Consider the following 16945-nt stretch of genomic DNA (forward strand, 5'->3'; position numbering starts at 1 on the left):
GGGCAGGATATCGCATGCTAGGGACACAGGTGAACAAAATAGGCAAAACCTTGGCTTTCATATGAGCCAGTGATAGACGGCAGTGAGTAAATATCAGTGCTGCAAAGAAGATGCGGGCGTGGGGAAGGGCGTGCGTTTGGGGTTTTCACCCATCAGATCCGGGGTCAGATTGCCTTCTGTCCATCTTCTCTCCGTCACCTTTGGGAACCCAGTCACCCGTCAGTCCTCCAGGCCACTTGAAAAGGTCTCTTGTGGGCACCATCTGGTTTATCCCATCCTGGTCTCTAGAATTCTGGTTTCCTGTTGTGCTCGGCGCAGCGGGAAGGTGTCTTCCTTTCTCGAAAAGAGGGTTCTGCACCTGCCGCGTGTCCTGTCACTGCTGAGCTGTTTGATCTTTAGTACGATTCTTTGAAGGCTGTTCGACTTTTTACAAGTACACCATCTTCATCGTTAAGACAGAATTTATTCGCATCTGTTAGGGATCCCAAGGACACCATAATCTGTTTAAATCTTGTGTTGACCCTTGTATCGAATCTGTCTTTGGCACACCTGCCAGAATTCTCATGTTGCTTATTGAGTCCTTTTAACTTTAATTTTTAGAGAGCTCCACCTGTCACTGGGCACCAGAGTGTCTGCACTCTTGGGAATCATTGGTGTTACATGATAAGTCACTAAACCACCTGGTGGCTGATGTATAAAATCCCAGATGCAAAGGTCCCCTCCCATCTCCCCCTCACTCAGTGCAAGAGTCATCATAGGCTCTTCCCAGGGAGACGTTATTCCGACCCATTACACGTATTTCAGTGGAAGAGCCACAGGTTAGTGGGTCCAGCAAAGTGCTTCCTTTCCACCAACTGGAGAAGAAGGGTCCTTATCAGAGCTCGCCCTGATGCTTTGGGGGAGGTTTTGTGTGAACGCGATTCATTTATCACCGCAGTGAAAGAGATGAACTGGTGGTTGATCTGACCTCGAAGGTGTGGGGGGCCTTTGGGTTGCAGGGCTTTGTCCTCTTGGCCACTTTCTTCTCTGAAGGTAGACTGTGGCCAGGCTTGGATTTCCCGGGACTGTTCTCATTGTGCATCTCTGGTCATCGGATCCTCAGCCTTGAAGTCCTCCAGGAAGGTGGGCTGGTTCCGTTTTCACAGCCTTCTGTGCTGGAAGACAAGAGCACAGCACGCCTGTAAGGAGCCTCTTTAAATTCTCTTTAGCTTTCTCTCTGCTCATTTAGCTTCTGAAATCCCTCTTCCTCGTATTTTCCAGTGTTTCTTTTCCTTGGCCACCCTTCACCATCCCGGAGTAGTTGTTTCAGTTAACTGTGCTCTGGCGCATTGGCCTTGCCTGGAAGAAAGTTGCCAGGTGTCCTGTACAGATGAGCCAGAATTCCGCCTTCCAGTGTTGGACCCATTATCCTTTAAACCAAAGTGTCTACTCGTCCTTGTACTTGGTTTTCTTTATGAAACAGTGATTTCCACGAGTAACAGGTCCTGATTTTTTTATCGGCACTTAAATCCTCTCTGTATTCATTGGAAAACCACAAAGACAGCATCTGCGATGAGCCTCCCCCCAGAGCAGCCTTAACCAACACTTCCAGCCAAAGTCCCCACCCCACCCGCCTCACCCCGTGCTCTTGAGTGTCTGGCGGGTACAGTATTCCTTTTCAGTGTCCCAGAAGCTGTGACGGGGGAGTCCCCGCTTACCTAGAAAGCATTACCGGTCAACTCTGCAGCATTCTCAGATGCAAACCTTAGGTAGCGTTCTTTTTGCAGTGACCTATTTATTTAACCTATTTATATTTATTTAATTTTTACTCTGAAGTGTATCCAGTGACAATTGCACTTGCTTAAAGCACATCAGATTTGCTTTGGACAACACCCCTGACCATTTAAAAACTGGAAACGGAAAAGTTATACTGTATCCTTCCACAGGATGGACGCCTTATAGTAGTTTTGTCATTAAAGGATAAATAATTTGGTTGGGGTAAAAATGTTAATTTTTAAGTGATTTTTTTTTTTTTTTAATTCTGTGCCATTGTGTCTTCTCTGTGGACAGTTAATTGTTGGATGGGTCTGTGTTAATTGTGTGATACAATCCTCTGTGGAACCTGAAATCCTCTTTTTAGCTTTGTATTTTATAAACTGCCAGGTTGTACAGTTTTTATGTGTATTTTTAAAGCTTGATGGCGTGAGGGTATCTAAGTTAAACGGCCTATTTTTGTACCTCCTGTACAGTTTTATAATTCTGCTGATTGATAATGGCACCTGACGCTGAACCGACCACAAATAAAAGTAGTTTTAGATTTGGAAGCCAGCTCCATCTTCTTCGAGGCTTGACCACCACTGTCAGACCAGGGGTCGTTCTTGGCTGTCTTCCTGGGTGGGAGTCTGGCTGGTGGAGCCAGAGCAGTGGGCTTAGCGGGTGGGAGGATGGACGGGAGAGGTGCGTGTGTTTACTTGCTGGTGTTCATGGCAGGGTCCGGGGGCTGGAGAGTCCTCCTTAGTTTCTGTGGGCAAAGCTTCCTTGAAACACTGCAGGAAGTCCCCCAAAGTATTGATTTGGGCTGAATTCCAGGAAGGTGGCCATGTTGGGACAGACATGCCTCCTGATGAGGCAGGGTTTGGGGCAGGTGTAAATAGGTTATAGGACCAGGAAATCCACAGGGGAAAAACACCAGGGAGGTGACTCAGCCAGCACAGCTACGGGAAAGCCGTGACCTGTGCGTGTCAGAAGCACATAAGACATCTGCCCAGACGCCAAGGAATGAGCTCAGCAGCCGGTCTGTTGGATTTTAGGATCCTGGCAACATGCTCTCACCTTCTCTTACCCCATCCGCTCTGGTGAAATCAGAGGAGGCTCTGCTTTCTCTTGCACCACCAGGAAGGAGCTGCTCACAGGAGGACCCCGAGGGCCCACCGGCCCCAGGACAGCGTAGCAGAGGCTCTGCGTGGAGGCTGGCCCCCTCTGGCCTGCCAACCAGCGTCCCATCCCCCCATTCCCCACCCCCACCCAGTGGGCACCAGGAGTGCACCTGAGAGCCGTGGACACACCCTCTGTCTGAAGCACTGGTCCTTGGATGCACGTGGGGCTTCAAGACCCTGTTGGCACCTGCCGGCTGCTTCCTGTTGCTTGGGTTCCCCGCAGAGCTGTTAAGCCAGGGTTGGGATGGTGTCCTGGACTGGCTGGTAGCACCCTCAGCTGCTGCTGAGAACAGGGAGAGGTGTGGGCCCTCAGGAGGGAGGCCAGCAGGTGGTCAGGCCGGGGCCACAGTCTCAGGGCACTGAGGTAGGGTGTGTCGCTTTCATGCTGAGTCAGGGTAGGGCTGGGAAGAGGATTTTTCTTCTGAGTGTTTTGGTTATTAAATATATGTGCAGATGTACCCAACTGTATTCCATCAGTGAATGCACCTATCTGACTGTCTTTCTATGTTTGTCCCATCTCTCTCGTGTGTGCTGGACCCATGCCTTAGCTTCACGAGACCGTAACAGCCAACGTCACAGCCCAGCCTGCTTGCCCTTCCCGCAGGGCTGGGCACTGCACTGGGGCGTCTGTGCCCAGTGGCTGGTGGGCCGCATTCCCTTCTCCCTGCAGACCAGTATTTCCCCAAGATTAAGAACATTGAAATGAAATTAGAGCATTCTTTAACACCATACACAAAAAACAAGCTCAAAATGGATTGAAGACCTAAATGTAAGGCCAGATACTGTAAAACTCACAGAGGAAAACATGGGCAGAACACTCCCTGACATAAATCACAGCAAGATCTTTTTCAGTCCATTACTCTGGGAGATACTAGATAAAAACAAAAATAAACAGATGGGACCTAATGAAACTGAAAAGCTTTTGCACAGCAAAGGAAACCATAAACAAAACGAAAAGACAACCCTCAGAATGGGAGAAAATAGTTGCAAATGATGCGACCAACAAGGGATTAGTTTCCAAAATTTACAAACAGCTCATGCGGCTTAATATCATCAAAACAAAGAACATTTAACATCCTTCACTTTGGTGAGAGGCTGCCTAGACCCTTCGCCAAGGCCATAAATCAGGTCATGAACCCGTGTCTGGGCCAATGAACTGTGGGCAAAGGAGCAGGGCTGGTGAGACCATGGCAACCCCTGGGAAACCATGTTGGAAGACAGCAGGGGTTCCCGGGGGAAGTTTCCTGAAACAGGAGGGGCAGGGTGGGCAAGAGAGCAACTGTGTAAATAAACTTGGCCTCTGAGAGGGCTGGCAGGTGAGCCCAATAAGTACTCTTCCCTGCCCCCTCCTCCCTGAGCCTCTCCAAATCCACCTTCCCCTGCCCAGCCCGCCTCAGAGCCACAGAAGTACGCTCAGCAAGTTTGCTAGCAGGCAATGCAAAGCTAGAAAGAGTAGCTAATCACCAAGACGATACATGACCCAATTAGGAGTCCAGAAGATATCGGGAAACCGGAATGCTGAGCCCAAAGAAAGGTGATGGGAGATGCGTCAGACCTTGCCATTGACGATGGGGCTGGGGGTGGAAGGCAGGCGGTGAGGGGCCTGGAAACTGCTGCAGACTTTTTTTTTTTAAAGATTTTTTTTGACGTGGACCATTTTTCGAGTCTTTATTGAATTTGTTAAGAGTATTGCTTCTGGGTTTTTTTTGTTTTGTTTTTTTAATGTTTTCGTTTTTTGGCCCCGAGGCATGTGGGATCTTAGTTCCCCTACCAGGAATTGAACCCGCACCCCCTGCATTGGAAGGCAAAGTCTTAACCTCTGGACTGAGAGGGAAGTCCCTGTCACAGACATTTGAAGACACAGGAGTTTGGCCGAGAGAGACGTGGGGGCAGCTGGTGGGCGCTCGGATGTCTGTCGTGTGATGAGCAGGCTTTGCTGTCTTGCTCCAGGGAGTCTGAGCTGGAAGAGGGGCAGCAGGGTCCCCAACAGCAGATCCCGGCTCCCGGAGAGAGGGCTGCCTAACAGCTTGAGCCGCCCAGCAGGGCCAAAGGAGGATTGCAAGTGAGCGAGTGGAGGAATCCAACAGAGGGGAAGGGCCTCACCCTGAACAGACGAGGGGAATTCTTCTTTGGGTCAGAGGTTGAACTCGGGTCCCTTCCAAATAAGCATCTGTGCCTGAGGCCCACCCCTCCCTCTTATGAGTTCCTGGAAAGGGGCTGCACAGTGGATGTGAATCACAGGAAGTGGGGAGGGGAGGCGCCCAGAAAGAACTGTTCACGATGGGGTGGGGTGGGGTAGCCATGCTCCAGGATTCTCCAGGGGCGTCCCCTGCTCCAGACGAGGTGCACTGAGAGGTGGCTGGTACCAGGTGAGAGAACCAAGGGCCACAGCTGACACATCGAGGACAATTTCCCAAAGTTTGTAGCTTAGAATGTTAGTTCCAACGGAGATTAAACTTAGAAAAAAAGGGCTCAATGACCAAATAAGTTCAGGAAATGCTGAATTAAATAGATTCCCTCTTCACTGTAATACCATTCAGAGGCCTTTTACATGCTAACGGGATATTCTCCTAGAGGGAATATACCCTTATCTCCAATTTTTGCCTTTAATTAAAAAAAAAAGAGAGAAAAGAAAAGAAGGAGGGGTGTTTGGAGTGACAGAAATAATGCTATCTTTTCATCAGATCTTATTTTCCTCTTTCCGGATACCCAGGAAGACAGCAGTCCCAGACTCCCTTGAAGTTAGCTTAGGACATGTGACTAATTCCGGCCACTGGTCCATTTAAGAGCCAGCACGACATTCCAGTGCTCTCCGTTCGACTCAGTGATGGGCCATCGTGGAGGCACAAAACGGAAGCCACGTGAATCAGAGTCACCTGACTCAGAACAGACTTCTCATCAGCGAAACAAGAAACCCTTGCACTCGGCCACAGAAATGTCTGGGTTCATCACCGCGGCTGAGCTGAGCCCTCCTGACTCAGACAGTAGGTACAGGTCCAGGGAAAAGGCCACTACATATGCCCAGGAAATGTGAGGCCGATGCTGGGCTGTCTGCCTTTAGCAGGATCGAAAGCTGGTGCTCTCAGATGACGCGAGGGCGCGGAGAAGAGGGATTCTCTACCTGCTGCTCTGACTTTCCCCACCAACAAATAACATGTTTGGCCCTGATGGTTACCTGGACTGGCTTACCTGGATGGTTACCGTGCTGGGGCAACACCTGATGCGATGTAGGCTGAACGCAACTAGGGGAGGTGGGTGGGGCAGGGAATAGCGCATCCCCCACTGCCCTTCCTTGGCACAAGGCTGCAGGGTTTGTTGTGGTATCTTTTCCCAGGGACTGGGATGGCCAGGTTGGAAGGGAGGGGGTGGAGGGTGAAGATGGAGAGGAGATGCCTTCTCCTCAGCACCCAGAACAATTTTAGGGGGAGCGAAGGGGGGACAAAGGGTCAGAAGGTGGATAACTTACCCTCGGCCCCGCGAAGTGTGGAGTTGAGGTCTGACTTCCGTTCTGGGAGGCTCAGAAGCCCACCTTCTTTCTCTCGTGCTGCAGAAGGAAGAAACAGGAAAAGCACAATAAAACCGCAATGCTGAAAAACACAATAAAACCACAGCTGTTGCTTAGCAAAGCTGCTCTTCCCCTTGCAGCCTGTGAGCCGTGGTGTGTCACTCCAGGTGGCTGGTGGCTGTCACAGGGGCTGGGAGGGCAGGCAGAGAGTGGAGAAAGTGTTGGCTGAAAAGGAAGCCCTCTTATGTCGGATTTGCTGTAACCAGATCTTGACAAAGCCCAGTGCCGTTTTTCAATTGTTCAAACGTTTTTAGCGAAGCCGGTGGTTTTCAAACTTTGACGGTATCAGAGCCATGGTCTGAGGGACTTGGTAAACATACACATGCCCAGGCCCTATCCTGCTTCAGCAAGCCAGGGCCTCTGCATTCTTTAACCTCCCGGTGATGCTTATTATAGAAAGAAGTTTCACAAGATGATCATCGTTAATGCTGTGGTGTGACTTTCACCTGTTAAAAATGAATATCTATCAGTTTTAAAATTCCAATTTGAAGGATATTGGATATACTTTTTTAAAAAATCCTGGTTTCCACAAGCCAGTGCCGGGGACTGAGAGGTAGCTGGTCATCCAGTTCCACGGCGGGGTGAGTTGTCTTACTGCAGCAGGGGCGGAGTGCCGGCTCATCAGGTTTGAAAGAATGAGGCCGAGGCCTCGGTCAGGGACCCCCCCAGGACCCACCCCCCGCCCCCTGCCGTGTCAGCAGAGTGTGATCCATGGAAACCTTTGCGATGGTCTCCTGATGCTTGTTTGCACTGAAGTCTGGGTGCGGGGCACGGGGGGAGCCCTTTTAACCTAAAGGCTTGCGTGCTTCCCCTAAGAAAAACGTGCTTCTGTATTTTTTAAACAGTCATCTCCCCTCCGTTTTCTCTTTTTATTTTCTGGAACTTTTAACAGTAGAATGTTGGGACTCTGGGTTTAACCCTCCATGTCACTTATCTTTTATTTCTTATATTCCATTTGTTGTTTTTTGTGCCTCTTGGAAATTTTCCAAGTTTTCTGTGATGCTTTTGTTAGTTTCAACAATCCTTTTTTTTTTTTTTTTTAACGATCCCCCCAGATTGCGGGATCTTCGTTCCCCGACCAGGGATTGAACCCAGGGCCACGGCAGTGACAGCACCGAGTCCTAACCACTGGACCACCAGGGAAATCCCTCAGCCATCTTTTTTTTTAATAAGAGTTTTAATCTATTTATTTATTTATTTTTGGCTGCATTGGGTCTTTGTTGCTGCATGTGGGCTTTCTCTAGTTGCGGCAAGCGGGGGCTACTCTGTTGCAGTGCAAGGGCTTCTCATTGCGGTGGCTTCTCGTTACAGAGCACGGGATCTAGGCACACGGGCTTCAGTAGTTGTGGCACGCAGGCTCAGTAGTTGTGGCTCATGGGCTGTAGAGCACGGGCTAAGTAGTTGTGGCATGCGGGCTCAGTAGTTGTGGCGTGCAGGCTTAGGTGCTCTGCGGCATGTGGGATCTTCCCCGACCAGGGCTCGAACCCGTGTCCCCTGCATTGGCAGGTGGATTCTTAACCACCAGGGAAGTCCCTCAGCAATCATTTTTTTAATCTCCAAGTGTTCTTGATCCCTGTCCCTTTCTTACGGGGAAATTAGTATTTGAGTAAAACAAGTAGACTTTTTTTGTGTGTTTTTCAGTTCCCTGTATTATCTCTGTATCCTTTGAGATCATTTTTGTTTATCTTGATCTTTCCCAAGTTGCAGATTTTCTTAAATGTCTGGTGATCCTTGATAGGTTACACACACTTAAAAATGAGGCCCTGAAAAAGTGATTGAGGCCCCATGTTGGTGGGTAGACCTTGTCAACTGATGAGCTCTGTTTTTAGGTAACCGTATGGGAACCCTTAAATGCCAGCTTGCAGAGGTCTTTGCTCTGGGGTTCTTAAGTGTCTTTGGAGAAGAATCTTCTGATCGTTGACCTCGGGATTGGCTACTGCTGTCTGCCCCTCTACATCAGGGGTAGGGAGGAAGGGTCAAATGTTCTATGAACCAACTTCTAGTTAAATCCAGTTCCCACATGTCACTCCCAACCTCCACCCTCCTTCCCTGAGTCTCCAAGTTGAAGCCTCTCTCTGGTTCCATTGGGTAAATCTGCCCTCCTTAGCTACATCTCACTCATGCATAACTGTAGGTGGAGGCAACCTTGGCTAGAGCTGCAGCCTGCGGAGGAAACCTTGTCTGTTTGGGGATGGGGGATACCATAGGGGCACAGCAGGAGCAAAGAGGGGACACTGGGGGCGTGGATGGGAGAGTGGTTGGCCTTGGGGTCCAGACTGATGGAGGAAGACAGGGATGCGGTCGGAGACGATTCTGGAGATGAAGAATATGGAGGGAAGCAGTATTGCATGGTGACAAAGTAAGATGTGACTGAAGGGGTGGGTGGTAGGATGGAGGTAAAGACTTGTAGTTGAGGAATGGAGCAGATGTTGGCGCTCAGGTGGGCCTTCTGGTAGACACAGTGGTTGCCCAAGGTGACAGCAGGAGTCAGGGGTGGGGGAGGTAGGGGGAAACAGGAAGAGCCAATGTCCTCCATGAACCCCAGGTAGGAGGAACGGCTATGAACTCCAGGTAGGGGAAATGGCCTTGAGATGCAGAACTGGCACATGAGGGAGGGCTTGCTTCCAGAACGCTGAAGCCATGTGGGGCCAGCCAGTACCCAATGCCCGCCCAGCCCCGAGATACGAGGAATGGGGGAAGAGGCATCCTCACAGGGGGCCCAGCTCCAGTCAGGGCAAGAAAACAAAGGGAGGGTCTGTGCAGGGGTGAGGGATGTGGGCAAATTTCTCTCCAGTAAAACACGTTTCAGGGTGCTAACGGGGAGACTTTGAGGGAAGGGGAGCACTGATCTGAAAATGGGTGAAAGTTCAGGAGCTGGTGGGAACCCAGCAGCTTATACCTGAGGAGGCCCAGGACTCTGCACGTGGGTGGATTAACTCACCCTCCGGTTCTGATTGGATCATTATGGGAAGTGGCTCAGAAGCCCCAGGAGGTTGCTGGGCCCTTGACCTCACCAAAGCCTGAAGCCCTTTTATTTACAAGAGGAACTGAGGTGGTTCTCTGTTGTGACAGCACCTGACTCTGGCTGGGTGGCCTCATTACAGCTGCAGAGCTTACCCAGAGCTGGGGGAAAGGGAGGCCAGGTTCAAGCCCCTGAACTAGCCCAACAAGGTCCCATTGCTGCCCCTGGGCCCAGACCCCATGGCTGTCACCCCTGACCCTGGACACATACTCTAATGGTTAAAAACCATAAACACCTGGTAATATCTAATTGATTTTTTTAACTAAAAAATTTTTAATTGAAGTATAGTTGAATTACAATATCTTTTTTGTTTCAGGTGTACATCACAGTGATTCAGTTTTATATATATATATGTATATATTTGTATATATACATATTTATGTATATATACATATATATATTCTTTATCAGATTGTTTTCCCTAATAGGTTATTACAAAATATTGAATATAGTTCCCTGTGCTCTAATTGATTTTTCTTTCTTTTTTTTTTTTTTTTTGCCGGTACACGGGCCTCTCACTGCTGTGGCCTCTCCCGTTGCAGAGCACAGGCTCCGGACGCGCAGGCTCAGCGGCCATGGCTCATGGGCGCAGCCGCTCCGCGGCATGTGGGATCCTCCCGGACCAGGGCACGAACCCGTGTCCCCTGCATGGGCAGGCAGACTCTCAACCACTGCGCCACCAGGGAAGCCCTCTAATTGATTTTTTAAAAGTGATCTTTGACTATACTCAAATATTTCTTAAGCTAATACTCAGTCCCCAAAAGAAAACAGCCTCACAGTAAAAAAACAAGAGTATGTCTCTTGGATTTTTGCCTTTGCTCTCTCTAACAAGCCAAGGAGCTGTCTTTGGCATATTTCCTAAGGAAAGCGTCCAGTTTCCCATCTGAGTTCCTAGTAAAGCATCTCAGTTTATTCTCCCTCTTGTAGTTACGGTTAAAGGAAGAAAAGGGCAGCTGGCTACCCTGACATCCATGCTTTCCAGAGAGAAGGTTCTCTCCCTTCTATGAGAGACCCTCTCAGGCTTGCCCTCCCTCAGCTCTTTGGCTGTTTGATGTTTATGGGTAAACTTGCTGCATCTACATAGATCACCCCCTTTAAAAATATTCTCTCAGGATCCCAGCTCATTTCAGACCTCCCTGTGATTGTGGAGGAATATCACCTACAGCTGACCTAATGGTCAGACATTTTAGACTGGGTGGCAGGACACTTGCTCACTGTGGGCACTAGATGGCGTCATGTGCAGTCACTGTTCCTCCTGGCACCCCAGCATCTTGGTTCAGCAGGTCACCTGCCACGGCTACTGGCTCCTCCTTCCCACTCTGCAGGGTGACTCCCCATGAGAGGGGGCTGGGCTCCAAAAAGAAGACCAGAGGGCCTGGCTTTATAAACAACTCAAGTCCTTCATGAGCCAGTAGGTTTCTAAGTAATACATATTCACAAACTTTTCTCACTCGAGGACTAAACGTAACCTGTATAACATAACATCATATGTCGGGCCCCTCCCTGTATGGGGGTGATCTTGGGATCTGACACTCTGTAGACCCATGCAGTAGTCAAGCCACGTACTAGGCTGTCCTTGAGCATAGCCTATAAGGACAGAGAAAAGTACGTGTCCAGGCACCAGCTGTAACAACCACCACAATCTTGGTTGAGTGCTCACTGTGCCAGGCTCTGACCCAATGTTTTGTGAATCATTATAAAAGCCTTTGAAGGGGGCTGTGAGGTGGGCGAGAGGGCCTTAGAGCTTGGTTGTGAGATCCCAAAGGCCTGGACTTGAATCTCTTGCTGCTGAATGCCTACTCAATTACCATGCATAGTATGCATACATAAGAAGCACGACCCCATTTTACAGGTGAGCAAACTGAAGCTCAGAGAAGTTAAGCAACTTGCCCAAGGTCACACAGCCAGCATGGGCTGAGCAGAGATTCATGCACGGTTCCTTGTAACTCCACTCTGCTAGACTGACCCCGCAATCTCCGTCATTCAGTCTACAGGCCAGTGAGCCTACTGCCTGCTCTAGGAAGCACTGGCCTTCCATGGCCCTGGCCAGCATTTCTCCTCCAAATCTCTAGTTTCTACTTGTAGTTGTGATTACCTTGACTTTATTTAAATTGAGATCACCTTTCCATTCTTACAAAAACAGTGTGGTCCCAGGACCAGAACCAGCAGCATCACCTGGGAACTTGTCAGGACTGCAAATTCTCAAGCCTCACCCCGGAGAAAAGCTCTGGGGTTGGGGCCCTCCAGGGATGCTGATATAAGCTAAAGTTTGAGAACATTTGCTGTGGAACATGTCTCTCGTAAAACCGAGCCACTGGCTTAAGTCTAATTAACATTTATTGTACCTGTTCTTGGTGGTTCAAAGGGGAAGGCACCAGAAACTTAGCAGAGAAGGGAAGGATATAAACAGACGTGAAAAGTGATTTGCTCAGAAGCCACAAAATGGGTAGAGGAGGAGAGGGGAGTTGAGGAGGGGGTACTGGCCCAAATGATGCAACAGAACTGTCTGTAGCCTTTTTTTTTTTTTGCTATACCACACAGCATGTGGGATCTCAGTTTCCCGACCAGGGATCGAACCCATACCCCCTGCATTGGAAACGCCGCGTCTTAACAACTGGACCACCAGGGACGTCCCTGTATAGCTTTTTTTTTCCCTCTTATTTATTTATTTATTTTAATATCTTTATTGGGGTATAATTGCTTTACAATGGTGTATTAGTTTCTGCTTTATAACAAAGTGAATATATATATGTATATCAGTATATATATCAGTTATACATATACATATGTTCCCATATCTCTTCCCTCTTGCGTCTCCCTCCCTCCTGTATAGCTTTTAAAGCGGGCACACGGGGTTACAGTTGGACGGTTCTGGGGTGGACCCAGAAGCTGCTCTGCTGTCCAGAATGGGAACCCTGCCCTAGTGGAAAGAGCTTCGGGGGCTTCACAGCCCGGCTTCAATCAGGCTTCGGCGTCCAGTGGGAGTATAACACTGTTTGTAACATGAAAGACAACACCCTCCCTTCTGAAGATGGACCCCCCCCCAGTGTTTCCCTCCCGCACACTGAGTGTCGGGGGTTTGCAGGTATCTACTGCCCCTCGTGTGCCCTCTGTGCCCTCTGCCCTCTAACCCCTGTCATCCCCAACACCAAAGCGGTCCACACCTCCGTGCCGGCCCCCAGGTTCCTGTGAGTTCTCACCCAGCTGTCTGCTCTTCCACCCTAACTGCTGGTTCTCAGCACTGTGCACATTGGAATCACCCGGAGAGCTTAAAAAACCAACATATACACATACATACGTATACATATGTACATCTATACACACGCAGTATGTAACTCTTGCAATGCACAGTATTTGAGACATACTAAAAATTATTTATCTGACATTTTTAATTTAACTGGGTGCCCTGTATTTTAGGAGAGTCAGAAATAGTGATGGTGACTACTGGGTCTAGAGCCCTCGGACAGGGGACTGGTCAGTGAGATCCACAGGGAGTCCAGGCTCAAGCCCACTTCCTGGGCCCTTTCGCTCTTTGTGCCCCCATCTCCAAAGGCAGGATGTGCTTAGCCAGCAGGGAGGTCTCACAGGCCTCCCCCCCACCCCCTGCTCCAGGTTATTACAGACCCAGCTCTGATTAGTGGTTATGGGACCTGATGCCAAGTGAGCTGCTGGGGGGCTCTGTCGGGGCTCCTGCCACGTGGCCTCAAGCACCCACAATCTCTTTCCGGGCGGTTCTCTCTTTACTCCCCTGGACCGAGGAGTGCCCAAGTGCAGCGAGATGCTATCTCTGACGAAACAAAGTCTGAGATTGGGATTGACATATATATATACACTAATATGTATAGAATAGATAACTAATTAAAAAATGGAGATAAAATTTAAATGATGGCTTAGCATTTCAGCTCTGAGAATAAAAAATATTTATAACAAGTTCTAATAAAATGTATTCATTTCTTTATTTAAAAAAACCAAAGTCTGAATTGTGAAGGAGCAGTGCGCCAGGCGCGGCAGTCTGCGGTGAACCGCGGACACATTTGTATTCATATTTTCCTCATTGCTCTGCAGTTTGGCTTTCAACAACTAAGAATTAGTTGCTGTTGTCGGGGCTTCCCTGGTGGCGCAGTGGTTGAGAGTCCGCCTGCCGATGCAGGGGACACGGGTTCGTGCCCCAGTCCGGGAAGATCTCACATGCCGCGGAGAGGCTGGGCCCGTGAGCCATGGCCGCTGAGCCTGCGCATCCGGAGCCTGTACTCCGCAACGGGAGAGGCCACAACAGTGAGAGGCCCGTGTACCACAAAAAAACAAAACAAAATCAAGGGAAGACCTGAAGGTTGGGTACCATTATGCCAACCTTGGAAATCATTTGACCAGGAAGGTGGGATAAAGTGGGAAGACAGAAGTGCCCCAGAAAACCTGTCAAAAATAGAGAAAGGAGGGCTTCCCCTTAAAAAAAGATAAGTCCAGACATAACTCCTGGGGAAAAGATGAATGAGACACGCACCCTAATTTGTGTCTACGACAGATGCTATCCAAACCGTAAAGTCACAAGGGCCCCTCAAAGCCTTGCCGTGACGTCCCCACCCAGCGTTCTACGTTGGCTTTGTCTGACCAGCAGTATGACAGGAATATTTCAAAAGAACTTCTATGAAGAAATCAAGGCACAAACGTACCAAGAGGGGTCGCTTCAAAGCCAGCAGACCTTCAGCTTTCGTGGCCTTGACTGTCCTGTTGGTCCCTGACGTGATCTAATTTGTGTTTTTGCTGAGCCGGAAGTTTCAGTGGTAGTTATGAGGGGTGGAGCTGTGGGAGCAAAACCTCTGCTTGTGGGTGAGCCCAGCACCCACCTCTGCTCCCAGCTTTGATACTTTTTGCCTATTGGTACAAAGCTACTCTGCCAGGGTAGGTTTTTTAAATTGCTAGGCGAGGTGGCCGATGTGAAAAGATCTGAGAACACGATAGTTCTTAGTTGTTAAGAAGATGTTTTTGGTGGCAGGGCACGTCAAATACAAGGAAGACCCAGCTCTGTGATGTTGACAAGCTTCCTGCAGGGGTTCAGAGGGCAACTCATCCTGGAACTGTCTCATTCATCAAAGGCTCCCAGGAGTGCAGAAACCACACATCAGAAGAGAGACTGGAGAGGGACTTCCCTGGTGGTCCAGTGGTTAGGACTTGGCACTTTCACTGCCGTGGCCCAGGTTCAATTCCTGGTCGGGGAACTAAGATCCTGCAAGCCAAAAGAAAAAAAAAAAAAAAATTCAACGTAGAACTACCATATGATCCAGCAATTCCAATTCTGGATATTTGCCTCAGAGAGTTTGAGTCGCCTCAAAGCAGGGACTCAAAGGCATGTTTGTACACCCATGATCACAGCAGAATTTTTCACAAGAGCCAAAAGGAGGAAGCATCCCACGTGTCTGTTGACTGATAAATGGATAAACAAAATGGAGTGTATTCGTACAAGGTGGTGTTATTCAGCCTTAAAAAGGAAGGAAATTTTTTTTTCATAAATTTATTTATTTTTGGCTGCGTTGGGTCTTCGTTGCTGCACGCGGGCTTTCTCTAGTTGCGATGAGCGGGGGCTACTGTTCGTTGCGGTGTGCGGGCTTCTCATTGCAGTGGCTTCTCTTGTTGCAGAGCACGGGCTCTAGGCACACAGGCGTCAGTAGTTGTGGCTCGCGGGCTCTAGAGCGCAAGCTCAGTAGTTGTGGCGCATGGGCTTAGCTGCTCCGCGGCATGTGGGATCTTCCCGGACCAGGGCTCGAACCCGTGTCCCCTGCACTGGCAGGCAGATTCTTAACCACTGCGCCACCAGGGAAGCCCCCAGGAAGGAAATTCTAACACATGCTATGACATGGATGAGCCTTGAGGACATCATGCCCAGTGAAATAAGCCAGTCACAAAAAGACAAATACAGTGTGATTCCACTCGTGTGAGGTCCCTAGAGCAGTCCAGCTGAGAAACAGAAAGTAGAACAGTGGCTGCCAGGGGCTGGAGGGAGGGGGAGTCAGTGCTGAAAAGAGAGGGGTTTCAGTTCGGGATGAAGGTGAGGGACGGCGGTTCTGGAGAGGGGTGGTGGTGGTGATAGCTGCACAGCAGTGTGGGTGGACTTAATGCCACAGAGCTGGACACTAAAGATGGTTAAAATGGTCAATTTTACAGGGTGTATATTTTAACAGAGTTTAAAACAAGAGGTAACGGACTGAAAGTGAGGTTAGTCTGGAGTCACAGCTGGGACAGGAAGCACGTGACTCCTGAGAGGGGAGTTTGGGCCAAAGCCTCATTATACTTGCTGAACGGGTGGCAGCCCTGCCACAAGCGGCATCTGGAAGCTGGACCCCTGGCCACCCTCCTTCCCCATCGCAGCCACGCCCTTTAGCAGATGACAGGTAAGTTCGCATTCCTTGCTCCTCCTCGTTTCCTTCGTGGCAGAGTGGAAAGGGCTTGGGATGGACTGTCAATCAAGACTTGAGTTCTTGTCCTTTCCCCTCCCTGGGCCTCCCCACCCCTCCCCGGCCTCCCTCAAGCCCAGGGGCTGGAGACGCACAGAGCTCCCTGCGGCCAGACGGTCCCTGCTGGAGCTCACGTCTGCGTCTCTCTCAGTCCATTGTCGGCCTATGGTTTTCGCGGTTGTTTCCTGTTTTTGTCCTTTCTCTTCCCTCCCCTGCTCTGTCAACCACACAACCAACTTAGAGGTATGGGGCTGCCTCCCTGCCATGGGCCACATGGGCCCAGGCCATCCAGGAAGTTTCCTTCTAGTTTGCTAAGAGCTTTTATCATGAAAGATGTTGAATATCATCATTTTTTTTTCTAGATCTACTAAGATGATCATAGTTTTTTTTCTTCTTAAATCTATTAATGTAAGTTTTTAGTTTGGGCTCCTTCAAAAATAGAGCCTGGAACAAGGACTTCAGTTCCGGTAGATTATTTGAGAGGTGATGCCAGGAAGCAGGGAGCGAAGGAGAAAAAGCCAATTAACGATGCATAATTGCTGTTGCAGCTGTAGGCAAAGGAAGTTCAAATCTGTGGGGACCTCTGATAAGTCTACAGGATGCTGCCCAGAATTGCCTTCCCCAAAAGAAGGAGACTGGAGCATGTATCCACCAGCTCCTGTTTCATCTTAGGGATGAAAGGGTTTCATCTTAGAGAACTTAACTCTCCTATGCTTCTGGGAAACACTAGCAGGCAGATAAGTGACTCCTAAAGCCGTTGAAGAAGACCCTGAGGCAAAACGCAAAAAGCAACGTGATATAAGCTTGAGGTGAGACACTGGAGCATAAGGTGAGTCTAAGCTTGCAGGAAATTATGTGCTGTAAATACAGTGGATGTCAGAGGAGGGCAGAAGTAATGTGACATAGAGCACCGAAGTTTACTGTTACCAACAATAATAAATGACATATGTAGATTTCTCTTCTGTTGTTAGACTACCTTTGCATAGCTGAGATA

At 49.2% G+C, this 16945-nt stretch overlaps 1 protein-coding gene and 2 non-coding genes across 5 annotated transcripts in view; 2 read left to right on the forward strand and 1 right to left on the reverse strand.

Moving 5' to 3' along the window:
• The window catches only part of ICAM2 (intercellular adhesion molecule 2), a 31936-nt gene that overhangs the window by 1772 nt on the left and 13219 nt on the right, over positions 1-16945 (forward strand). For 2 of the 3 annotated variants that reach the window (XM_030843196.2, XM_030843197.2), the window contains exon 1: positions 15790-15888. The exons of the other annotated variant lie outside the window; for it this stretch is intronic. In XM_030843196.2, the coding sequence (XP_030699056.2) occupies positions 15882-15888 (7 nt within the window). In that variant the 5' untranslated portion in view covers positions 15790-15881. Of the gene's footprint in view, positions 1-15789; positions 15889-16945 lie in introns of those variants that run through there. 3 annotated transcript variants of the gene reach the window in all.
• Positions 7551-7623, reverse strand: TRNAD-GUC (transfer RNA aspartic acid (anticodon GUC)). Its single transcript has one exon. It is a non-coding gene; the product is annotated as a tRNA-Asp (tRNA).
• TRNAE-UUC (transfer RNA glutamic acid (anticodon UUC)) lies at positions 14647-14718 on the forward strand. The gene has a single exon. It is a non-coding gene; the product is annotated as a tRNA-Glu (tRNA).

The sequence above is a fragment of the Globicephala melas genome, chromosome 20 (assembly GCF_963455315.2).
Source record: "Globicephala melas chromosome 20, mGloMel1.2, whole genome shotgun sequence".
Classification (NCBI taxonomy): Eukaryota; Metazoa; Chordata; class Mammalia; order Artiodactyla; family Delphinidae; genus Globicephala; species Globicephala melas.